The sequence below is a fragment of the Cynara cardunculus genome, assembly GCF_001531365.2.
Source record: "Cynara cardunculus var. scolymus isolate 2C chromosome LG 11, CcrdV1, whole genome shotgun sequence".
NCBI classification, from domain to species: domain Eukaryota; kingdom Viridiplantae; phylum Streptophyta; class Magnoliopsida; order Asterales; family Asteraceae; genus Cynara; species Cynara cardunculus.
The window spans coordinates 8270408-8296899 of NC_037538.1; the positions used below are offsets into that span (position 1 = coordinate 8270408).

The 26492-nt window shown below is 36.6% G+C and overlaps 1 protein-coding gene across 4 annotated transcripts in view; it reads left to right on the plus strand.

The window, feature by feature from the left end:
- The first annotated feature begins 1451 nt into the window (after window positions 1-1451).
- LOC112520852 (BEACH domain-containing protein C2-like) overlaps window positions 1452-26492 on the plus strand; it is a 37420-nt gene continuing 12379 nt past the window's right edge. For 3 of the 4 annotated variants that reach the window (XM_025129468.1, XM_025129471.1, XM_025129470.1), the window contains exons 1-23: window positions 1452-1672; window positions 2034-4126; window positions 4993-5777; window positions 6365-7045; window positions 7917-8051; window positions 13849-13953; window positions 14078-14191; window positions 15520-15596; window positions 15886-15967; window positions 16499-16810; window positions 16902-17527; window positions 19073-19157; window positions 19561-19755; window positions 19962-20507; window positions 20585-20728; window positions 20811-21284; window positions 22363-22508; window positions 24306-24375; window positions 24468-24551; window positions 25004-25060; window positions 25144-25212; window positions 25287-25373; window positions 25461-25577. In XM_025129468.1, coding sequence (XP_024985236.1) covers window positions 2095-4126; window positions 4993-5777; window positions 6365-7045; window positions 7917-8051; window positions 13849-13953; window positions 14078-14191; window positions 15520-15596; window positions 15886-15967; window positions 16499-16810; window positions 16902-17527; window positions 19073-19157; window positions 19561-19755; window positions 19962-20507; window positions 20585-20728; window positions 20811-21284; window positions 22363-22508; window positions 24306-24375; window positions 24468-24551; window positions 25004-25060; window positions 25144-25212; window positions 25287-25373; window positions 25461-25577 — 7023 coding nt within the window. In that variant the 5' untranslated portion in view covers window positions 1452-1672; window positions 2034-2094. The remainder of the gene's footprint in view (window positions 1673-2033; window positions 4127-4992; window positions 5778-6364; window positions 7046-7916; window positions 8052-13848; window positions 13954-14077; window positions 14192-15519; window positions 15597-15885; window positions 15968-16498; window positions 16811-16901; window positions 17528-19072; window positions 19158-19560; window positions 19756-19961; window positions 20508-20584; window positions 20729-20810; window positions 21285-22362; window positions 22509-24305; window positions 24376-24467; window positions 24552-25003; window positions 25061-25143; window positions 25213-25286; window positions 25374-25460; window positions 25578-26492) is intronic. The other variant, XM_025129469.1, reaches the window with a different exon arrangement.

A 26492-nucleotide genomic window follows, 5' to 3' on the forward strand; every position in this document is an offset into this window, starting at 1 on the left:
GATAATCACATGACTATCACACCCATATCACACCAAATCGTGTTGATATAAGCGATAATGTGATAATTGTGTGATAATCACATGATTATCACACCCATATCACACCAAATCGTGTTGATATAAGCGATAATGTGATAATTGTGTGATAATCACATGATTATCACACCCATATCACATGATTATCACACCTATATCACACCCAAATCGTGTTGATATAAGCGATAATGTGATAATTGTGTGATAATCACATGATTATCACACCCATATCACATGATTATCATACCTAGTCTAATCCTAACCTATCGAAACCATCCGAAATCGTTGTGATAATGTCTAACATAACCCATTGAAACCAAGATCAAGTCGAGTGACATTGATATCACATGATTATCACAACTAATCGATTAAAAACATGTTCAATACGAGTAATTGCGAAAGATACATTGAATAAACTTCTTCTTGCTGTTCGATTGTTGCATGCAATAGCTTCTCTTTGATCGATTATGGTTCATGTGTTCTTGGTCGATCACTGTTGTTTTGCGATTTGATATTATGACTTCTAAGTCTCCTTAAATTGTTAACCGTTTATTAGATAATGATAATCATGATCGTGTAATCGTGTTAAAAGATTTTATGATATCATTTCCATTATTACCCTTTAATATTTTTTGAATCTTTTTATATTTCAATTTTAAAAATCTTTTAATTTTTTTTATCACAATATGAGGTTATTGGGTTGTTCTCGCATTCTCGTAAATCACAAGGGTTCTCGTTTGAACCCTTCCATATATATATATATATATATATAGAGAGAGAGAGAGAGAGAGAGAGAGAGTTTATTTCAAATACAACATGTTGCATTTGTACAACCAATGCAACCCAATAAATTAAGATATTTATAAAAATGGTGAGAGCTTATTTATTATGATTTGAATATTTATGGAAGCTGAATATGGTTAATTAATTATAATCAATACTTTATATTAAGAAACAATCACAACTTCTATGAAATTACATATTAATCAAATGAAATGGATGGTTGAGATTGAGTTGTATTGGTTGCACAAATGTCATGGGTTGTATAATAACCAACCCCTCTCTCTCTCTCTCTATATATATAGATTAATTAGATGATAGTTGAATGATAATCAAATTGTTATTAAATTGATTCAATTTTTTATTGGATTCTACTGTCTTCTAAGAACCGATAGATTAAATTTAAATGTTATAATTTTAGATCTGATCCAATTAAATTATAATTAAATATCAAATCATTGATGGACAATTTTAATTGAATGGATGAATTTCACGGAAATTAAATTTCAAAGAGATGAAATTGTACGATTCTGCAAACTCTTTAATGAAGTGACCAAAATAACAGGCGGAGAGAGTTGAGGGACCAAAAAAGCTTATTGTTGCCCCAAACACAGAGGCTGGTTGACGATGCTTTAAACCCGGTCGCATCAACATCGCCGGAATCAGGTTATTCCTCCTATTTCTTCTTCCAATTGATATTTTGAAGTATCCACACAACCCGATAAACCCACAAAAGATTCACGATTTATGTTATTCATCAGCATATAACACTGTATAGATCTATGCAGTCGTTATTGCTCAACATTCATATAGCGATCTAACTGGAAAACAGCTGATCAGCATCTGAGATAATTAGGTAAATCTTTTGGTTTCTACTCTTTTTGTTCCCTTGGTAATTAATGCATAATTTTGAAGAAAACCCATGTTCCAATGTTTTTCTCAGATGGGTATTTAGTGCAATGGATGAAAAGTGCAATGCTTTTTGATTTCCCATTGTTTTAGTTCATCTGATTTGCATTCTAAAATGTGTGTGAAATTAGTGTCGTTATCTTTCTGGATCTCTTTTTTAGAACATTTATAACTAGTCTTTGTACTTGATTTCAGTCTCTGGAGTGAACTTCACTTGCAAATACCATAGATTTAAGTGATCCCCAAACTTTCTTATTTCAAATGTGTTTTTGATCTTTGTATGTGACTGTGATTTACTCTTCTTTCAGGCTGGTCTTTTTCAGGTGACTGATAAGGATTTGTTAATTGATAACTTATAGCTGTAATATTATGGATGATGAAGAAGAAAAACTAGACAATATAGAACTTTCTGGGGGAGGCGATTCATTCAGCAATGTAGATTTAAAAGTGGAAACATCTGATTCAGAACATATCAGTACTGTTGACATTAGCATTGCAGATGTTGTAGGAAGCTATTCTAAGGAGGGAGGGGTTGATTCTGAAAGTAGATATGTGGATGATGGTATGTTTGAGCAGGTATCATTAGATAAAGAAAAAGAGAAGATTGTTCGGGATTCTGAGAGTGGTAATGCTGGGGATTTGGATAATCTTAGGAGCTCATCTGGTGGAAATGAGGAGACATTTGGAGTTTCGGTTAAAGGCAGTACAGTTGACTCTGATTCTTCACCAGCTGTTGTTCAAGTACATCAGGATGGTAATGCCTCAAATCGTGGATCAGGGGGACTATCACCTTATCTCTCTGAGCAATCATCTACTCGAACTAGTTATGATTCCCCCTTGTATGCATATGGGGATGGCGGACACTCCCCAATTGGTTCACCCCGAAAGCCTAAGCCAAAACCCGTGCCAAATGTTTCACCAGAGCTCTTGCATTTGGTGGATTCTGTTATCATGGGGAAGCCTGAAAGCATGGACAGTCTGAAGAATATTGTGAGCGGAGTAGAAAGCTTCGGTAATGGACAAGAGGCAGAGAGCATTGCATTATTGGTGGTTGATTCACTTCTTGCAACGATGGGTGGTGTTGAATCTTTTGAGGAAGAAGAGGATAACAACCCACCTAGTGTGATGTTGAACTCCAGGGCTGCCGTAGTATCAGGTGAGCTTATTCCATGGCTTCCTTGGTTAGCAGATACCGTGGGTTTCATGTCCCCTAGGACACGGATGGTCCGTGGATTGCTTGCTATATTGCGAGCTTGTACAAGAAACAGAGCTATGTGCTGTTCGGCAGGTTTGTTGGGGGCTCTTTTGCGGTCAGCTGAGAAGATTTTTGTTGATGATGCTGATTCAACTAAGCAGTTGCGATGGGATGGAACTCCTTTATGCTCCTGCATCCAATACTTAGCTGGACATTCCCTTAGTGTAACAGATTTGAAAAGGTGGTTTTTCACAATTACAAAAACAATACACACTTCATGGGCACCTCGTTTAATGCTTTCGTTGGAGAAGGCACTGGGCAGCAAAGAGTCAAGGGGTCCAGTATCTTCATTTGAATTCGATGGTGAAAGTTCTGGTTTGCTTGGTCCAGGGGAGAGCCGTTGGCCCTTTCCTAATGGGTATGCATTTGCAACATGGATCTATATTGAATCGTTTGCGGACACCTTAAACACAGCTACTGCTGCTGCAGCAATTGCTGCAGCAGCAGCAGCTAAATCCGGAAAATCATCAGCTGTATCTGCTGCTGCTGCTGCTAGTGCGCTAGCAGGTGAAGGCATGGCACACATGCCTCGACTTTTCAGCTTCTTATCTGCTGATAATCAGGGTATGGAGGCATATTTTCATGCTCAATTTTTGGTGGTTGAAAGTGGTAGTGGGAAAGGTAGGAAGGCTTCTTTGCATTTTACCCATGCATTTAAGCCACAATGTTGGTATTTTGTTGGTCTTGAGCATACTTCCAAGCAAGGGTTACTTGGTAAGGCAGAGAGTGAACTGAGATTGTACATTGATGGAACTTTGTATGAAAGTCGTCCTTTTGAATTCCCTCGAATATCCAAGCCACTTGCATTTTGCTGCATTGGAACGAACCCACCCCCAACAATGGCCGGTTTACAGAGACGCCGTCGCCAATGTCCTTTGTTTGCTGAGATGGGACCTGTATATATCTTTAAAGAACCAATTGGTCCAGAGAGGATGGCTCAGTTGGCTTCTAGAGGAGGAGACGCACTCCCTTCATTTGGTAATGCTGCAGGATCACCATGGTTGGCAACATTTGCTCATGTGCAAAATGTTTCAGAAGAAAGTGCACGTTTAGATGCAGAAATAGCAGGATACCTTCACCTTCTATATCATCCTAGTCTACTAAGTGGTCGATTCTGTCCAGATGCTTCTCCTTCTGGCGCTGCAGGTTTGATAGATTTCTTACATTTTCAAGTACAGTTGAATGAGATGTATCATGTTTTCGTTCTGCAGTATATATCATTCTATAATTTCCATGCCTAAATTTTTTCATATCCAACCAATACCCTTGACTTACGTCTCTTTTCACCTTTTGAGGCTCCATAGAAGGTGTTTTTCTTTTCAGCCCCCTAAATTTCTTATTAAATTTCAGTCCTGACATGTAGTGTCATTTAAGTTAATCCCTCCGTCCTAAAATGAATGCAACGTTTGACTACGCATATGTTTTAATAGGAGTATTTGGTAATTTGTTGCATTTAAATTACCCCTCAATATGACAAGATTGCATGTGTGAACCGACTAAGGCATCCATGCGTAGCTGGATAAGTTTTCTGTAGTGTGAATTTTTTTTCTTATTATAGCGCACGCCAAAAGATATACGAGCTTTGTCATGGTCGTGCATACCCAATTTGGAAAACCTGCAGAAATCTGCCGTTGCAAGATAAAGGAATCTTGTGGATGAAAATTAAAGCCATTCATATTTTGTAATGATTACCGAGGGGCAGAGATAATTTTGGATTGGAACTTTGCCTTAAAGAGGAATATTGCATTAATTGTAAGAGACCTCATGAAGGGAATATTTGCATTTGGTTTGGGACAGAGGGAGTATTTCTATTGGAAGTACTGTTTACGTTTGTGAAGTAAAGGTAAAAAATTGATAAGTACATTCAGTTATAGGTTTGAATTACAAAAACGCATAAGTGGATGAAAAGGAGGAAGTAACTCTTTCAAATGCTTAAATTCTTGCTTAAAAGTTATCTACGTATGATTGAGATTATGTTTTGGTCCCTTAAATAATACTTGCTTATATTTCAGGGATGCTCCGACGACCTGCTGAAGTTCTTGGGCAGGTACATGTGGCTACAAGGATGCGGCCTGCAGAAGCTTTGTGGGCTTTGGCATATGGAGGTTCAATGTCTTTGCTTCCATTCGTAGTAAGCAAGGTTGATAATGATAGCTTGGAACCAACAAGGGGAGATCTTACTCTGTCACTGGCCACAACGGCTCTTGCTGCCCCAATATTTAGGATTATATCACTTGCAATCCAACATCCGGGCAACAATAATGAGCTGTGTCGTACTAAAGGGCCAGAAGTTTTGTCAAAAATTTTAACCTATCTTCTACAAACTTTATCTTCACTTGATGTTACCAAGCATGGAGTGGCTGATGAGGAAATTGTAGCAGCTATTGTCTCTTTATGTCAATCTCAGAAGAATAATTATGCACTTAAAGTGCAGCTTTTCAGTACGCTGTTGCTGGATTTGAAAATTTGGAGTTTATGCAGCTATGGCTTACAGAAGAAACTTTTATCGTCCCTAGCAGATATGGTTTTCACCGAGTCATCTGTGATGCGTGATGCTAAAGCTATTCAAACTCTTCTTGATGGCTGCAGGAGATGCTATTGGACTATTCGTGAAAAAGATTCAGTGAATACATTTTCTCTTAATGGAGCTGCACGTCCGGTTGGAGAAGTGAATGCTTTAGTTGATGAGCTTCTAGTGCTTATTGAACTTCTTGTGGTGGCCGCTCCTTCTTCAATGGCTGTGGATGATATTCGTTCTTTACTTGGCTTCTTGGTTGATTCTCCTCAACCAAATCAGGTAGTACTATAGTGCATTATATAGTTAGAAAACAATAATACCAAGTGGCCTTTGGATTGCATCAGTTGATCTCTCTAACGTTTAGGTAGTGAGTTCTACCCTCTTTAGAGACACCATATATCAGTTCATTGGTCGTTTTAAAAAGGCATGATGTGTGGTTGATGCCTTCTTCTAGTGATTTCTCATATTACTAGTATCATTTTTATCATCCATGTTAGAGCATCCTCAATGGTGGACTTTTTCATTGAAGTTTTATTGAAGCTTTTTTTCGAAAAAAAGGGGATCCACAAGCAAAAAGGTGAATTTTTTTGTCAGGAGCTTTTTCACTATTTTATTAGGCCAAAAAGCTGGATGCTCTTACCGCATTCTGACATTGAAACAGAGAAAAGGAAATCCTTTCTTATTTCGGCAAGCAACATGTGCTATAGGAGAAAAAAATATAGTAGATATAGCTATGCCTGAGTCATTTCTAAAAAAATCAATCGGTATCACCTACGTTGATCTTTTATTGTTTTTCATTTTGTCTTCTGTGCCATTTCTCCTTGATTATTTCATCCAACATGTTATGACATTTGATCTCTTTTCAGGTCGCAAGGGCGTTGCACCTGCTATATAGGTTGGTGGTACAACCAAATACTTCTAGAGCTCAAACGTTTTCAGAGGCATTCATATCTTGTGGTGGCATAGAAGCACTTCTTGTCCTATTGCAGCGGGAAGCAAAAGCCGGAGATTATGACGTACCAGACCCTTTGGTCAATAATGATGAAGCTGTGACATCCCCAGGAGCTAAAGCCAACGGTGGTGGTGGTTTGGAAAATAGCAAAACCGATGATGTTGTGTCCTTGGATAGAAATGAATTGTCATCTCATGAACCTCAGACTCGTACTAGTGCCAATACCATTCCCATAGGCTCTAATATGGAAAGCAAGGAATCAGTTTCTGAGAGTCAGTTTAAAAAGATTTTGGGTGGTATAAATTTTTCTATCAGTGCCGATAATGCAAGGAACAATGTCTACAATGTTGACAACAGTGACGGTATTGTTGTTGCTATAATTGGCCTGTTTGGAGCTTTAGTCATCTCTGGGCATCTCAAATCTGGATCCCATACTCCAGATATGACACGCAACATTCATGGTTTGCTTGAGGGTGGGGGTAGTATGTTTGAAGATAAAGTTTCACTTCTACGTTATGCTTTGCAAAAGGCTTTCCAGGCAGCACCAAACAGGCTTATGACTGGCAACGCTTACATGGCTTTATTGAGCGCCTCGGTATGGCATATTCTTTTCATTTTGCCATGATGAATGTCATCAATATGCAGTTCTCTTTCATTTTTTTGATTTTTATCTTTGTTTAGAATAAAATTTTCTGTTAAGGTTACTCCTTTGTTACTGGAAGAACGTCAATTCTAGTCATGGATACCTCTTTGCAACTTGCAAGAGAAGACTGCCATCCCTAACTCTCAGAAAACTAGGGGGGCCCTTGGTGTTCCAGGGTAAACCTTTTATGAGCGTGACACCAACCTTGTAGGCTACTAGTCTTAAGCTTGATATTTTTTTTCAATATAGAGGGATCTGGTCTCCTCCTTGTTAGAATATGTGGAACCCCGAATCAATCTACAAAAGAGCCCTTGAGGAGAAAGGGAGGTACCAACATATATACCGGAGAAATGGTCCAAGTCTAGCCGATGTGGGACTCCAACACTTCTAATGTAAAATGAAAAGACAAAATTGCTACTCCTAAAGGAAATGCCAAGAAAAAACATATTTGTGATGTTGATAGTTTACCATAGTAATAAATAGTTACATAATGAATTGAGTTTTTTTTTTTTTTTTTGTAAATGTTCACAGCATTGCTCCTTAAGTGTTTTTTAAAACTATTGAAGATAAAGGGGGATATTGACAGTTACAACGAACTTTTAGGGAATTATCATCATTGGTCAAGAGAAACTATTTGTTTGATGCATTTCAACTTTGTTATTGCGTCAGTTGGAAGTTTTGTAAATTCATACATGAAGTTACTATGTTCTTATCGAAGGTATATGCCAATTTCTTTGTAGATTCAATTTGGAAAGCGAGGTGGATTTGTATCTAGAACTTTTCCACCCTTTTAACAAAATAATAAATATTCTTTTTGTATCAGTTAAATGCATCCACGACAGATGAGGGATTGAACTTCTACGACTCCCGACATCGCTTTGAGCATTCACAGCTTCTGGTGGTTCTATTGAGTTCACTTCCACATGCACCAAAGAGTTTCCAATGCCGAGCACTACAGGTACTGATGTTTTGTTTTATTCCCTTAACCTTTTGTCAGATCTGTTGATTGTTCCTAATGTCCCTTATGAGACATGGTCTATGGGTTCGTCATCGGTCCTAGTGTCTCTAATGAGACATGATTGTTCAAAATGTCTTGAGCATGTAACATGTTTGACTTTTACAACAGAGTCATGCAACATTGAATGTAACCCTTGCAACAGTCATACGACAATGAATATAATTGTTGACAATATAATCGATATACAATGAGATTGTACACTCTATTGTTGAGCAATGAGATCCCAAAGGAGAACAAATTTACTTTTGTAGGATTTAGTATTATAGAAGCAGGAATGTCTGGTCTGGATTGAATTAGTAACATATGGAGCCATATGCCACATTGATTGTTGGGTGCTTGGTAATTCCAAAGTATAAGGAATGAAGAAGTCCAAACATGGAGATTGCTTGAAATTGGACGAAAGCTGAAAGCCTAGGGGACAAACTGGGGTAGGTGAGTACAAGTGGGCAGTGAGATTAATACAAGTAGGTGAAGTAGGGGTTAGTGAGTCGGTTAGTAGTTTACTAAGTATAAATAAGGGTAGTAGAAGAGGAGGTATCCTGAGATCTGTAACCAATTTTGGACGCTAGCCAGGGAGACCCCGGCTTCTTGAATAGCTGGAAAATCATCAATCATTCAATTTCATTTCCCATTTCATATTAAATTCATCTGTGTGGCATCAAAAACAAACAATTATAGTCAAGCTTGGTGAGCAAAAAGATAAATTATATGATAATAGAAGTTGTTTGTTAGAAAAATTGTTTGTCCTATAACAATCACAGGTTTCTGTTGCAACACCCCCGTCCCGCGTGGTTAAAGACGGAAGATGCCACAATTGGTTAAAAAAAATCAAAGCATTATATAAAACAGGGCAACTAATAAAATTTACCAAAAGATAATTACATAACCACAAACGGAGATAACGTGTCTCAAATTACCGGTATATCTACATTAGTCATCAAAAGTTAATAAAAGTATGACATAATGGGTTATCTTCAATATTGTCATCTATGTAGCTCTCATCCCAAAGTCCCTGCTAAGTCATGTACCTGCCGAGGACAAGAAAATCTCGGTTGAGCTTAATGCTCAGTGAACGGATAATAATAACTAAACAATGAATATGAGATAAGAAGTTCAAAAGCAATTTATAATGCTAAGTGATTATCCAAAAGAAAGTCAAAATGCCCCGAAAGCATGTCAAGGGTCCAAAGACCAAACCGCATCACGAGGACGCGTTGTTCCCAAAGGATGATCAGTCCGTTCAGGCATAAATGTAGAAAGGGAAACGAGCACAACACAACAATCCTCTCCGTGGATTTAACCACGACCACAATTTATTATCCGATAATGGTTCCTAGGATCGATCCATACGTTCTCTATTCGACCCGTACATAATCAAGTCCACCTTTAAGGACTATAAAAATGAGGACGCCATGATCGTTTTAGCCACCATGGAAACATCTCAATACCGGTGCCCCCAATATTGAGTCTATAGTAAAATGGTTCACAAATGATGCAAGCTAACAAGTCAAGTGATCAAAATGATCCATGTTCTAAATAAAAATGTACATCATATTTTGAAAGGAAACAAAAGCTCAATAACAATTGATGAGCACAATGAGAATTTGGAACCACTGTATTCGGATTAGGAAGCCTTATACAAATGGCTATCCCCGTGTCAAAGAAGGTATGGTATCCGTACCTTAACCGAATTTGACAATTAACGCACGATCAAACAAAAATTCACGATCAAGTTTGACTTGTCCGCGTGCCCAACGGATGCATAAACGGGTTACTATTTACAAAGCATAAAAACCACAACAAAATTATTCTAATAAAATTACTTAGGTCTTAGTGTACTTAAACAACGTAGAGTTCAAGATGGATAGTTGGATACGAATTGAAAACTCAAATGTAAAACTTAGCCTTATGCTCTTTCGATCCAACCGCTTTCATCCCTCTTCTTTTTAAACATTTTTACCCTACTTAGAGACTAATACAAATTATATTGTCTAAATGAAAGTTGTAGGTTGGTATCATGCGAGTCTATAGTTTTGGAATCATCTCATTTGGATCATCCATCTATTTTATATGAATTTTACAAAACTGCAGATTAATCTCGAATACAGTGCAAACAGCCCCAGAAACACACTGTTTCGAGCCACTTAGAGTCATAACTGGATTTTCGATTCTTCATGAAAGTTGTAGTATACAGTAAGATATTTCTAACTGCAAAACACGAACTTATTCTGACTTACGGTTTATGAGTTATACACTGTCAAAGTACGAGAGATGAATTGTCGGTAAAATTCGATTCCGCAATTCCCGACTAACTTTTATGATCCAACTTCCATGATTCGCTACATTTACAGCTATAAACATACTTTAATATACTAGACAGTAAAACAAGTCCAATGGTCGCTAACCTAAGCTTAATCATGTATTTTTACTTTTTTTGACATTTAATCGAACAATTAGTGTGCGGTTAAACATATACCCACAATCTAACCATATTGAAACTATAATCTTCCTTTTTAATTTCTACAATTTAACCAATCCTAGCATTCTAAACATGAAATATATCATAATTTTAACAACATCAATCCGTAAACTTAGACATAAACACAATTTATAAACCGGTCTAAAGAATCCTAACGTAGACACCCTAATAAAAATAAATGAAATTTATACCTTTAGGAAGGGTTCGGAGAGTGGATTCCGAATATATAATTGTTACTTCTATTCATTCAGTAATTTGACGCGAAATTTAGAGAGAAGACGAGAGTTTTAGAGAGAGAGAGAAGACGAGAGTTTTAGAGAGAGAGAGATGAGACGAGAGAAAGAGTTGAGACGGTGATGAAACCATCTCATGCAAACATATATATATATATATATATATATATATATATACTAGGTTCGATCCTATGTGTTACACAGGGTAATTTGACAAAATTAAATATGTCAGGAACTTATCTTATAGATATGAATGATCATCGAAAGTACGATGCTACTTAAGACTTGTACTCTTGAAATAACTCTGAAGTATAACTCTGAAAAATGACTCTTCAGACTTGAATTTAGAAATGAAGCTATATCAATAATTAGTTAAAATGAAGTTAACCCTAGAATTAAATTAAATTTATAAAATGAAACTATATCAGTAAATTGAATTTAAACTTAGAAGTAAATTTAGAATGACTCTTCAGACTTGTACTCTTGAAATAACTCTAAATTAAAACTCTGAAGAATGACTTCAGACTTGTACTCTTGAAATAACTCTGAAATAAAACTCTTCAGACTTCAGACTCTGTATAGGCAAGCCAGAGGCTCTGCATGCACTATGCAGAGGCTCTGCATGCACTATGCAGAGGCTCTGCATGGTGCTCCACATGGTGCTCCGTCTGGAAAAGAAGACTTCAGAATTCGGGTGAGTTAACTCTGAAAAATGACTCTTCAGACTTGTAATATGGAAGTAACTCTGAAGTAAAACTCTGAAGAATGACTCTTCAGACTTGTACTCTTGAAATAACTTTGAAGTATAAAATCAATCACACTAAATCAGAGTTCAGACTTCTAAGTCTAAAAAAAAGACTTCAGAGTTCGGGTGAGCTAACTCTGAAGAATGACTCTTCAGATTTGTAGAAGACTTCAAAGTTCAGACTTCTAAGTTTGAAAAAGAAGACTTCAGACTTCTTTTTCTAWGTCTAAAAAAAAGACTTAAGAGTTCAGACTTCTAAGTCTGAAAAAGAAGACTTTAGAGTTTAGACTCTAGAGTTCGGGTGAGCTAACTCTTTAGAATGACTCTTCATACTTGTATTCTTGAAATAACTTTGAAGTATAACTCTGAAGAATGACTTCAGACTTGTACTCTTGAAATAACTCTGAAGTAAAACTCTGAGAATGACTTCAGACTTGTATTATTGAAATAACTTTGAAGTATAACTCTAAAAAATGACTCTTCAGACTTGAATTTAGAAATGAAACTATATCAATAATTCGTTAAAATGAAGTTAACCCTAGAATTAAATTAAATTTATAAATGAAACTATATCAGTAAATTGAATTTAAACTTAGAAGAGCGCTTGTGTCAAATCTGAAGACGAAATCTGAAGACCTTGAGTTCATAGTTATTCAAATATCCAATATCTTTGAAAAAGACCTCAGGGTAAAGTTTGCATCATACAGAGCAAGACTAACCAGAGCTCCTCTGGTTCTTAAGGACCAGAGCCCCTGTGGACTCACCAACCAAAAGCAAGGCCAACCAAAGGCTCTCTGATCAACCATAACCTCTGGATCGTCTATCCAGAGCCTCTTGGTCCAAAAAATGTTAAATACTTGAAGAATTTGAGTTTCAATTACAACCATAGCCACTTGGTTCCTTTATGATGGATTGGATATTTTTCTAAGGTTCAAATAAACAACCAGAAGCCAGACCAACCCGAGGGGCTCTGGCTTACAAGACCAAGTCTAAGTCTTAAAGACTTATCTTCAAAGTCTAGATAAGTTTATTACAAGACTTGTACTCTTGAAATTACTCTGAAGTAAACTCTTCAGACTTCAGAGCTCTATATAGGCAAGCCAGAAGCTCTGCATGCACTATGTAGAGGCTTTACATGGTGTCCGTTTGGAAAAGAAGACTACAGAGTTCGGGTGAGCTAACTCTGAAGAATGACTCTTCAGACTTGTACTCTTGAAATAACTCTGAAGTATAGAACCAATCCCATTAAATCATAGTTCATACTTCTAAGTCTAAAAAAAAGAGTTCAGACTTCGGAGTTCGGGTGAGCTAAGTTTGTAAAAGAAGACTTCAGAATTCGGGTGATCTAACTCTAAAGAATGACTTTCAGACTTGTACTCTTCAGAATTGTAAAAGACTTCAGAGTTCAGACTTCTAAGTCTGAAAAAGAAGACTTCAGACTTCTTTTTCCAGGTCTAAAAAAAGACTTCAGAGTTCAGACTTCCAAGTCTGAAAAAGAAGATTTCAGAGTTCAGACTCCAGAGTTTGGGTGAGTTATGTCTTAAAAAGCAAACTCCAGAGTTCGGGTGAGCTTACTCTGAAGAAGGACTTTAGACTTGTTCTCTTGAAATAACTCTAAAGTAAAACTTTTCAGTAAATTGAATTTAGAATAAAATGAAGTTAACCCTAGAATAAAATTGAATTTAGAAATGAAACTATGTCAGTAAATTGAATTTAAACTTAGAAGTAAACATCGTTTTTTCGGGAATTAGTTACCACACGAATTAATTAACCAAAGAATAAAATCAATTGCATCCTAAATTAGTAGGATTGATTGAATAAGAGGACACATGTCAATCAAATAAATATAATTGAACTGTTAATGTAAATTGTGTCTAGATACGTTCAAATGAGTCTAATTGCACTACTAGTGTAAATTGTGTCTAGATGCATGTTTAGGCGGGGACATAAGATAACCGACTCACCAGAAGATGACACGTGTCACCCAAGTTACTTATTTATTAGATGTATAGACATATATATAAGTTTAACCATTTGGCGGCTTTAACCCTTCAAGTCTAGATTATTAACTTGATGCCAAAATAGGTATAAACTCAACTTTTGACACAAAAGTAGTCCAAGGTACAAGTTAATTAAGGATAGGTATAAATATGTTATGCACAATCCTAACCAGAGTTCATTTAACCTAACTTGTACGAGTTAATGGAACACAAATATTATATCTGTACCCTTGCCTTTGAAAAATCTATTTCATATTTGTACTTCTCCTTTTGGTTTCAGGATCTTCTGATTTTGGCATGCAGCCATTCTGAAAACAGAAACAGGCTCACTAAGATGGAAGAATGGCCTGAATGGATATTGGAAATTCTTATTTCCAATTATGAGGTGATTTTTCTTAATATTATTACTTCACCTCCCGTGCTTATTTTTTTTAGAAGTGACACACTAGAGATTATATGCAATGTTTTTATTCTTTTCACATGGTATAAATGCATGCTCATTCCTACAGATGTGTGGGAAGAACACTTCAATGTCTTCAGGCTTCAGAGATGTTGAAGACCTTATATACAATTTCCTCATCATCATGTTGGAGCACTCGATGCGTCAAAAGGATGGATGGAAGGTTGAACAATTTCATCAATTCTCCCCTGCAAACATATCTTCTTGTGTACCATTTTTTTTCAAGATAATATTGATGCATATTGATCTACTCATCTCTTAACTGTTAGTATTTCCATGTCCCATGTTTGTTCTGTAGTTCGAAGTTTCAGGATTCGGCCAATTTAGGACTCAATAAATATTGTTGAACTATTCTGATTGGTTGACTGAATTTGTTTGGATAAAGGCATATCTGCTCTGTTTTTAAAACTGTGATCAAAAGGACCCATTAAAATGCCATCAGTTAACACGTCAAGTGACTTATAAGCTTTATCAACTTTTCATAATCTATAACACTAGAAAATGTTGGTTAACCTTTATGTGTTTTTGGTATGCAAATCAACCTGATAATCTGATATGCCTCCTCCCTTCCAGAAAATGCAAATATCCTTTTCAATAATAATTCCTTATCAAGTTTACATGTTTAACCATTAACAATCAGTATAAGATATCGATGAGATTGATTGTGGTCGACAAACGTGTTAAGGAGGGTTTCAGATATTTGGTTATTAGTCAAAGACTTTTATGTACTATGTATCAAGTCAAACATATTATTTTATTTTGGGATGAGGAGAGTATTATTTATCTAATTATGGGAATTTAAGGGTAGTCTTCGTGCATGTCAATGTGCTTAATCTAAAGAGGACTTTGTGTATTAAGTTTCGAGATATGTTATCAGACTCCCATGTTACACTTTGTTGCGTTTGGCTGATGTCCTAGTGCATGTCATATCATAACTTTCAAGTTATACTCTATATAGCAAAAAATTTAACGTATACATTATATGTGTGTGTGATGCTTGTTTCATTACTGTGACTTCACTCAAAAGATACGTGTACTTACCTTTTATATCCACTTTGATACAAATTAGTTTATTGATCACTTTCGTCACAAGTGGTATACCATGAAGGTTTACTTTTTCATGGTTCAGAAGTTAAACTCCATTGATGTTTTCCTGTTCAAGTTTTATGTCACTTATATTTCCAGATTGGGCTGAATTCTTTTTGTATTATCTTGTTTATAATTTGCCATCTTTCCTTTTCCTTTTCCAATTCTTTATTCTTTTCTTCATGCTTCCATCCCCCTCCCCTCCTCTCCCCAAATCTTCATAGTCCTTCCTCCCATTTTGGTTAACTCTTTATCTGCACATGTAATGAAATGTTTCTATTTTGTGAAAAACTCTTGGCTATTGATTTGCATTTTATCGTCAAATGTTGATTGAAGCATCTGTGGCCCGAACTTTTAAGCACTATCAGTTCATTTATATTGTTTGGTCATACTTCCCTTTGACAGGATATTGAAGCTACAATTCATTGTGCAGAATGGCTTTCGATGGTGGGTGGATCTAGTACAGGAGAGCAGCGCATAAGGTATGCCATTAACTAGAAATGCACATTTGGTCAAGCAATAATATATACACACACGCCCATACTATATGCATGTATGGACTTCCTATACTAATGCAAAATCATCCTAACACATACTGCATAGCTTCATGTATTTCTAACTCTTGTAAAATTGCCACTATCTTTGGATTGATCCAAATTATACTAGATTGCTGAGGATCAAGTCTGGAGTTAAATGCACTCTTAAGATTCTTTTGTTCCCGGTCATTGTTGCTTGTATTATTAACATCTCTAATCTTGTTCAATTTGATAGACGAGAGGAATTGTTGCCCATTTTTAAGAGAAGGCTTTTATGTGGGCTGCTGGACTTTGCTGCTAGGGAACTGCAGGTTCAGGTAAAACTTTTGTCTTGATCTTAGACTTCTTCTCTTAATATTTAGAGTAAATTACATTTTTGTCTCTGTGATTTGTTAAAAATTTGGATTTCGTCCTTGTGGTTTCAAAATTTCGGTTTTCATCCCTATGGTTTGAATTCATTTCTATTTCCCTGAGACCAAAGCACTACTTTTAAGTATGAAGGACTAAAATAGAAATGAATTGTAAACCATAGGGACGAAAATAGAAATAAATTTTAAATCATAAGGATGAAAAAGATGAATTATAAACCATAAGGATAAAATTTATAATTTCAAGATCACAAGGATGAAAATAGAAATTTTCAACAAACCACAGGAACTAAAAACGTAATTTCTAATATTTATTTTCCTCTCCTTCCCCTCATTTTGTACCCCAACAGTTCATACATGCTCAAACTTTTTTCTCTTTATTTTTCTGTCACTTAAATTGAAAACAACGTTGTTCTTGAACATGGAGAAATGTCAGAAACTACAGTACACTGTGTGAAACATCTTTTCTATCTACTGCAGACTCAAGTTATTGCTGCAGCTGCTGCTGGTGTTGCCGCTTACGGATTACCACCGGAGGTTTCTAAGGCAGAAGCAGAGAATTCTGCCCAACTTTCTGTGGCTTTGGTAGAGAATGCAATCGTGGTGTTAATGCTTGTTGAAGACCATTTGCGCCTGCAAAGCAAACTTTATAGTTTTTCTCTCATTCAAGATGGTTATGATTCCTCTCTTTCATCTGTGGTCCGTGTTGGTAACCACACAAATCTCCCCAAAATCCCAGAACCTTTGGAAGCAGAGACTTCATCTACTGAATCTAGAAGTCTTCCCCTTGATGTATGTTTGCAGCTACTTCCATGATACTGTCATTCTGTACTTGTTAACATGTTACCCCTTAGTTCTAAAGTTGTGTTATTGATCTGATAAGGTGCTTGCTTCTATGGCTGACACTAAGGGGCAAATTTCGGCAATAGTGATGGAACGGCTTACAGCTGCTGCAGCAGCTGAACCCTATGATTCTGTTTCTTGTGCTTTTGTATCATATGGCAGCTGTGCTGTAGATTTAGCTGAAGGTTGGAAATATAGAAGTAGATTATGGTATGGGGTCGGTCTTCCTACGGAAACATCCAATTTCGGTGGTGGTGGCAGTGGCTGGGATGCCTGGAATTCTGCTTTGGAGAAAGATTCAAATGGTAACTGGATTGAACTGCCTTTAGTAAATAAATGTGTTGCCATGCTACAAGCTTTGTTGTTAGACGAGTCCGGGCTTGGTGGTGGTCTTGGTATCGGAGGAGGTTCTGGTACAGGGATGGGAGGCATGGCGGCCCTTTATCAGTTGTTAGACAGTGACCAGCCCTTCTTATGCATGCTCCGGATGATACTTGTTTCGATGAGGGAAGAAGATGATGGTGAAAATAGTATGCTTACGAGGAATCTTAGTGCTGATGAAGGGTCTTTTGAAGGATCACGTGGACAAGATGGAAGTGTTCCATCATCCTTAGAAAACAGTCATCGGACATCAATGAGGCAGCCCCGTTCTGCATTATTGTGGAGGTATGCCTGTTGCACTGTTTTTTCAGATCTCATTTGAAGCACGTTGGATTTGGTTTGATTAACACATTTAACATGTTATACATTCATTAACACGTTTCTCTTGTATCTGCTTCTATTTGTTTGTTATTTGTTACTCTTAATCAGTTTGTCAATAATTTTTCATATATGCCTTTATCTCTTTCTCACACTTTCACAAGTCGGAGGTCTTCATGGAACATGCGCTCTACTCTTCGTGGTAGATGCTAGGTCTACGTACATCTCCCCCCCCCCCCCCCCACCCGGTTGGACCCTAATTCCGGGTGGGACTTAGAGCATCTCCAACAGATTTCCAAAATGGAGAAGATAGAGATTTTGGGGATTTTAGGCATGTTTTTTACTCCAACAGATTCTCCAAAATGGAGAAAGTAGGAAAGAGAGTGTAAAGTCTCCAAATTTGGAGACTACCCCAAAAATGATTACAATAAGAGAAATATTTTAATATATTTCCAGCAATCATTTGCCAATAAATTGGATCCACCTCTATTCAAAGGAAACTTTGAAAATAAATGTTCAGAGAGAGAAATATGTTCTATTAGATGAATGGAATATTTTAATAATATAATCAGTGTTGTAATCTCCAAAATGGAGAATCTGTTGGAGTTGAATGTATTTTTGTTTTAGAGATTTTGAAGCTTCATCCTCCATTTTGGAGAACTTTAGGAGAATCTGTCGGAGATGCTCTTACTGGGCTCGTTTGGTTTGGTTTAGTTTGGTTTGCAGCACAAGGGATCAATTGCTAATTGTAGCTTTTCGGGAATTAAATGCAATTGTCAAAAGAAATTCACTATTGATATCCCAGAAAGGTCTGATTCTGGGATTGCATGATAAAGAGGATACAATACAATTCCATTTTATCATGTCATCAAGAGATAGTAGCTTGAATTGGAGAAAACCAATCACTTGGCAGAGAAAACATCTGCATGAAATTTTCTAGAATAATACTTCTTGACGTCATGACCATTAATTAGATATTGCCATTGTCGTGAAAGGTGCCCTAGGCCCATCGAAGCAACATTGGCTGAGGCCCACCAGCTTTGATGAGGGGGACCCTTAGCCCCTGAGGAGCAAGGCGCATGAAGCATTTGATTGATTATAGCTAGGGGCAAGTTGATTTTTTGGGCCACTTTTAATTAGTCAATTTGAATCGCACCCTTTTAGTTCAAATGAAATCCGAACCCATTCAGCATCTTTTCAACTGATATGCTACACTTTCTGATGATTCTATTTATGGGCTTCTGGTTATTTAAATGTTACTTGTTAATATGCCGTTAATGATTACATAACTTGATGATTCGTTAATTGAATGTCACTGGTTCCTAATATTTACACTGTTTAATATGTGCTCATGTTTATTATGGGAATCATCTTGATTTTAATAAAGCTTTAATATATTAAATATGCCTCTTGGCCCATTCTAGTGATTCTGTGTATATATATTTGAAATTTTTGTTAGTCATTTGCTTCACATCAATGGATGAACTAACATTTTTCACTGATGATGAACAGTGTGCTTTCGCCCCTCTTGAACATGCCAATTTCAGAGTCCAAGCGACAGAGAGTGTTGGTTGCATCTTCCGTTTTATATTCTGAGGTTTTTTCAAACAAACATGACATACATAGAAATTATTTTTAACTTTTTCTCCCAAATTGCTTCTCAATGTGCCTCCCTGTGAAAATTGTGACTATTTACTTGGAACATAGTTTAAAGTGAAATTTGTAACTATTGACTTGGAACATAGTTTAATGAATCGTCTTGAATAATTATCAAATATCTCAGATACCTTCTGGTAAGGAGAAAAAATAATCTTGCAAACCAAATCAATAGCATTGGTTTTTTTATCATGATGATAGCGAATAAATAAGTGATTTTAACATGGAAACCTTCCAAAAAAGGGAATTCTGTAATTTTCATAGGGCATCACAAAATGAAATTGTTATGATTTTCATGGGACGGAGGCATTTTCTTATCTTTGTCTTGTTATCTGCATTCGCAGGTGTGGCAGGCTGTTAGCCGGGACAGAGTCCCTCTTCGAAAACAGTATCTAGAAGCTATTTTGCCACCATTTGTTTCGGTTTTAAGGAGATGGCGACCTTATTTAGCTGGAATTCATGAGCTTGTGGCCACTGATGGTTTGAATCCTCTAGCTGTCGATGACCCAGCCTTGGCCGCTGATGCACTGCCTATAGAGGTTGAACTACTAAACTGGCAGATTATAATCTTTCGTTACTAATTCTAGAACTTATGATTTAATTCTTAACTTCATTAAACACATCCCATATTAGGAATATGTAGTTTGTCTTTTTGGTTTTCCTGTTACCATGTTTGTTTAGTTTCTACTTGTGCATATTACCATTTTTGCCAAAACTTTTGACCCATCAAGTTTCGTGCAATTAGGGTGCTCTTGCCATGATCACACCTGGTTGGGCTGCTGCTTTTGCATCTCCACCTGCTGCATTGGCATTGGCGATGATTGCTGCAGGTGCCGGTGGAGGGGAAGCCGCCGCTCCTGCAACAACTGTGAATCCACAACGCGACTCTTCCTCCTCACTTGGTCGAAAGCCCGCTAGGCTTCATTCTTTTGCTAGCTTTCGTGAACCTAGAGAGGCAGCTAGCAAGCCATCAACTGCAAAAGACAAGGCTGCTGCAAAAGCAGCAGCACTGGCTGCTGCTCGTGATATTGAACGTAATGCAAAAATTGGTTCTGGAAGAGGTCTGAGTGCCGTGGCAATGGCTACAGCTGCACAGAGACGGAATAGAAGTGATATGGACCGTGTAAAGAGATGGAATGTTTCTGAAGCAATGGGAACTGCCTGGATGGAGTGTTTGCCATCTGCCGACAACAAACCAGTTTTTAAGAAAGATTTTAATGCTCTTTCATATAAATTCATTGCCGTTCTAGTTGGAAGCTTAGCTTTAGCTAGAAACTTGCAACGATCAGAGGTATCTTTGCACCTCTTATTTCTTTTTGTGTTCCATTTGGAACTTTGAATGTAATCTAATTTCAATCCTATTTTCAGGTTGACAGGCGTGCGCAAGTTGATTCCATTGCTCGGCATCGTGCATGCACTGGCATACGTGCCTGGTGTAAACTCATCCATTACTTGATAGAGACAGAATGTCTCTTCGGACCAATCAGTGAAAATCTTTACAATCCTGAACGAGTATGTTCATGGCCTTAATCATGTTTCTAATTGGTTTCTGATATAAGTTTTACCTATCTAAAACATACATTTTCATGCATAGATTTTCTGGAAGCTAGATCACATGGAAAGTTCTACACGGATGCGGAGATGTTTGAGGAGGGACTTTGAGGGATCGGATCATTTTGGTGCTGCTGCAAATTATGAAGATCCTGTGGAGCCGAAACATGGTAAAGAGAATGTAGCCAGTCCTTCTAAGGCCTCTATTTTGCCTACAGAAGCTATCTCAATGGAATTAGTAAATGACGATGATGAACAAGAGGATATTGTTAATATGGAGGGAAAGACTAATGATATGGGGAAGATAGATGATACACAAACAAGGCTATCTGGGATAGCAGAGCAGCCGTTGCATGTGCCAGATTCTACGAAATCCCAAGTTGGAAATAACGAAGAGTTTGCGAGTTCAGCAGCAGTTGGCCCTGGTTATATTCCCAGTGAACATGACGAAAGAGTTATTCTTGAGCTCTCGGCATCAATGGTCCGACCATTAAAGGTTTGGCAAGGAACATTTCAGGTAAGCTTTGATTGTCATTTCCTTTTTACTGCAAGAATTTATCAGGAGTGTTTATAGTCTGGTCTGGGCAGTCTAACCCCTCTTTTACCGAACCAAACCGCAAGTGCGATTTAATAAAATTTCCAAACCGTGGGGTTTGGCATGAAGTGGCCGAACTGGTCAAACTAGAGCGCTTTGTGGTCTGGTCTGATTGGTCAGCATGGTTTGGGCTTGTTATGGGCTGTAAACATAGTCCTATTAAGTATTTTTAGCTCATTATAATATATGACAATATTATCTTATTTAATTAGTAACATATTTATAACACAAAAACTATAATATAAACTATGAACTTGTATATATCGTCCCCTTTTAAAGCCACAGAGAATTTAATATATATATATATATATGTGTGTGTGTGTGTGTGTATACGTATATGTATATGTATAGGGTCAGGTTCAAATGAGAATGCGGTCAATTTGTGAGAAGGCAAGAAGTTCCAAGATCATACACACGTCATACGCACAATCATGTATGATTAAACACATCTTGCATTGACTGGCACATAGCGGGCACCAAGTCGCCCACGTCCCTTTTGGATATGTTTAATCATATATGATTAAACGTTTGTATCACTTGTAATCATATATGATCTTGGAACTTCTGGCCTTCTTGCAAATTGATCAACTTCTCTATCCTCCCTCCCACCCCCTGTCTCTCTCTCTCTCTCTTTATATATATATATATTTATATATATATATATATGCTTCTGTATATAACTGCATGTTGATTTCATAAAGTAACAAAAGAGAACTTAGGTCCAGTTTGTTTAGCTGTTCAACTTTTTTGTTTTGTGGGTCCTATTGTAATGTTGTGATGAGAGAAGATGTGGGCATGGGTCCATATGTTTCATAACAGGAGAAATGAAACCAGGACCTCAAAATTAAAAATAGATAATGGAGAGAAATAGTATGCACTTCATAGATTGTTAGTTGCTAAACTGTTGTTAATGATACCTGATACTTGGCATCTTTTATGTACGTGCTATTTTAAAACTACTTGAACTCTTCTTCAACATACATGTGATGTTTTATCCCAGATAACAACGAGAAAAATCAACTTTCTTCTTGATAAATCTGAGGGCATTATCGGGGAGGATGGGTTGGATCATAAAACTGAAAGCAAAGTTGTAGATAAGGACCGGAGTTGGTTGATATCTTCTCTTCATCAAGTATACAGCAGGAGGTCAGATGAATAGTTTATTATTTCAGCTTTTCCTGATTATTTGTAAAATAAAATGATGGTTCATCTGTTATTATTCCATGATGAAAAACCGTTTATTTTGAAGCTGATTCAAAAGGGAGAGAAAAAGAAAGCAATCATTTTTTGGGTGTTTAAATGAGCTTGAAGATAATATATATATAACTAGTTAATAGTAGGAAACTATTGTCCTATTTTTTGTTTATATTCATGTTTATGTTTCCTGTCCATTTCTTAAATTTGGCTTTTGTGTGGCTCTCAGCATTGGTTTTCTTTCAGAATCATTTTGTTACTCTATGAAACCCTCGGTAATTCGACTATAGATAGAAGAAAGATCTGTTTGACATAAAATTTTAATGCACTCTATTCATCAAAGCTTGGACATCATTCTTACTGTTCAGTTTTCCTTGATTAAGAAATTATGTTGGAGATTACTTGCCCTGTCCCAAAATAAGTTCAAGGTTTGACTTGAATCTTGACACATAGTTTAACTGAAGTCTGTGACTAGTACTGAACGAGAAAATAGAAAAATCTTGCAAACCAAAATCAAGGCTTTTGTAATAATAATTACTAGTGGGTAAACTGAATTTTTGGATTGAAACCATGCCAAGAAGAGATATGTTGCATTTAGTTTATAACATCCCACAAACAAAATTATTGCATTTAATTTGGACAGAAGGAATACCATTTATAAGGACCTGTAGGCAAAACGAGATATTGTTATATTTTTTCCACTTACAAACACCTACTCAAGGTTAAGAATCTTTGTGCAAATGCCTGTCAAATATAACATTTTGTCATTCCATACATAGATGCCAATTCTCAAGTATTCATCTTTCCGCACATGATGAATGTTAAATTATTCTGAAACTTCCATTCCACTTTTGATGTTTGTGACTTTGTGCATTGGGCAAAATAGACTCATAGCATACCTCTGCACTTGGAATGATAGTTTAATTTTAGGAACAATCCATTTTCGAGGGGCAAATTCAAATTATAAGTTGCTCAAATCCCCCCCCCCCCCCCCCCTTCTTGCCCTTTTCTAATATAAGAAAACTTCATGATACATTAATTTTGTATTAATAGCATTTGATCTTAGTTTATTCTTCTTGTCTTTGTCTTTGTCTTTTCCTTTTCACTTACACTTTTGCACAACCCAGAGGTCTTCATGGAAACAGTCGCTCTACCCTTTAGGGGTTGAGGTAAAGATTGCATGCATCCCACCCCTCCCAGATCCTATTTTTGAGCAGGATATACTGGGTTTCTTTGGTTCCATTTTCTTAATTTACTACTACTTCAATATGCATTACATCTAAACAGTGCTTAGGCATTTCTATGAATAGCCATTAGAAATAGCGTCAAGAAAACACATGAAATATAAAATCATCTAAGAATACTTGTCCATACCCATGTGGGTCTGTCACAAAGGAATGTGATCCATTTGCTAGCCAGTTGTACAACCCATTACTTTGGTCAAATCAATATTTTTACTAGCAACACACCTTTTGTGTAGATCGATGTCACCAGTAACCCTTTCACACAATCATCCAAATTGCACAACTTAAATGATGGTGTCCGAGCACCAAACTGCCAACCAAAATGATAGTGTGACCCATAAAAAATATTTTCTACTTGTTGGATTGTTCCTTGTATCTTATTTCACTTTTGTAGCCTTGAAATGCATTTGGATGATGGTCAGTTTTGCATTCTTTGACACTTTGCAATATTTCTTTACACGTCGTTCTTTGGTTGTTGCTAGCCTTACAATTATCTGATATACAGATATCTCCTAAGAAGAAGTGCTCTGGAATTGTTTATGGTTGACCGATCAAACTTCTTCTTTGACTTTGGGGTATCTACCATCACAATATCATTTCTGTACGTTCCTTGGACATTTATGTTGGTGACTTTCAGCTTATAAAGTGGTACTTTTTTCTTCTCCAGACTACCGAGGGGAGGAGGAGCGCATATCGAGCCATTGTTCAAGCACATCCTTCTCATTTAAACAATATATACTTGGCGACTCAGGTTTTTTCCTTTATGTGGCTTGGTTATAGATCCTAAATTAAACCATAGTTGTCGATTTTTATGAACCAAATCAAGAAATTTTTATACTAATTTCATGGATCATAAATTGTGAGTTGAATCATAGATTAGCTCTAACTTTTTTTTTTCCTTAAATAATTGGTATAATATGCACAAATATATAACATAAAAAGTAAGCATTCTACATTTCTACTAACTTTTAAACCAAAATTATATTTATAATATGATGCGGACATTGTCTTGTCCTATTAATAGTTCGTTATGACTTCACCAAATACCAGCAGAAAGAACTTTCTACTCATGTGCCTGCTAATAAGTTATGTGGCCAAAAGATGAGATAATATGATAAGAAATCTTTGTGAAACTTAGAGAAAATTTATTCTGGGGCCTACCTTATTTGAGGACTCATCACTGTGCTTTAATCTTTGTCTTAGAGACCAGACCAACTTCTCAAGAGGACTCAACTTATGGAACGTTGGGCACGCTGGGAGGTAAGAAGAAGAATGAAATATGAAGTTCAATGTGTCAATTTGTCCATTTACATGCATTCAGCATTTGACTTCAAATTTTGCAGATCAGCAACTTCGAATATCTAATGCAGCTCAACACACTGGCTGGGCGTAGTTATAATGACATCACCCAGGTGAATTTCTTCATAATAAACATTCCAGTTATCTAATTGAAATGCCTGTTAATAACCTTGTTTTTTGTGTGCAGTATCCCGTTTTCCCATGGATTCTTTCAGATTACAAGTCGAAGCATTTGGATCTTGCAAATCCCTCATCTTACCGAGATCTATCAAAGGTCACAGGCTCACAGCACTTTGCCCTTCCTTTTTGAACTTACATAGCATAATTTAAACTAAGATATTGACCCAAATATGTTTTTCAGCCTGTGGGAGCACTAAATGCTGATCGGTTGAAAAAGTTTCAGGAGAGATACTACAGCTTTAACGATACTGTCATACCCAAGTTCCATTATGGTTCACATTACTCAAGTGCCGGGACAGTAGGTTTTCCAATTATTTGTTTTGGATTCCCAATTTTAGAAATTATGTCTTTTTATAGGATAGTTTATATATACATATATATTAGAGAGAGAGAGAGACACAGTTAGGTTCATACGAGAACAGTAACCAAATAAGAGGATAAGAAAACGGTCGAATCACAAATGATTTTACACTAAAATCACGTGTAAAATCACACGTGATTCATTCGACTTTGGCCACGACATGAGGTCGCAGGCCACATCTCCCGCACATCCTTGCATTGACTGTTTAGTGCAAAATCACATGTGACTTTGCACGTGATTTGGTCGTTTTCGTGTTCTTTTATTTGGTTTCTTTTCTCATTCGAACCTCCCTTTATGTGTGTATATATATATATATATATACACATATGTATTATATATACATGGAATAAGATGCAAGATTGCAGTTATTATCATCACAAAAATTGAGGCTCTACTCCTTTACATCATTTACTTCCATTTTCTATTCCCAAGCTCTCCTTGCATCAAGTAAATTGGACCCATAAGCACATCTTTATTTCTCCTCATACCATATATGACATAATGAAAATGCTGAAATATTAAACGGCCAAAAAACCTATAGCAGGCCCGCTTTTAATGCTTGATGCTAGTGTTGGTTGCTTGCCCTTGAATTTGTCGAGCGATATGAATCTATATGGTAGACCAGCCATGAGTCTTTATAACAGAAAATCTCATAACTTAGTAGATCCTTTTGGAGGTTCCCTGCATGCAACCTACTCAACTTTGCATTATGATCTGAATATTGAACATTTGAACTTTCGTTTTGGTATATTCATCTCTTTGACAAATCACGATTGTGTGCACAGAATTAGATGATAAGATAATGAGAAATGAGTCATACATTTTCGTGAGTATGCACATGTATATGCTTAA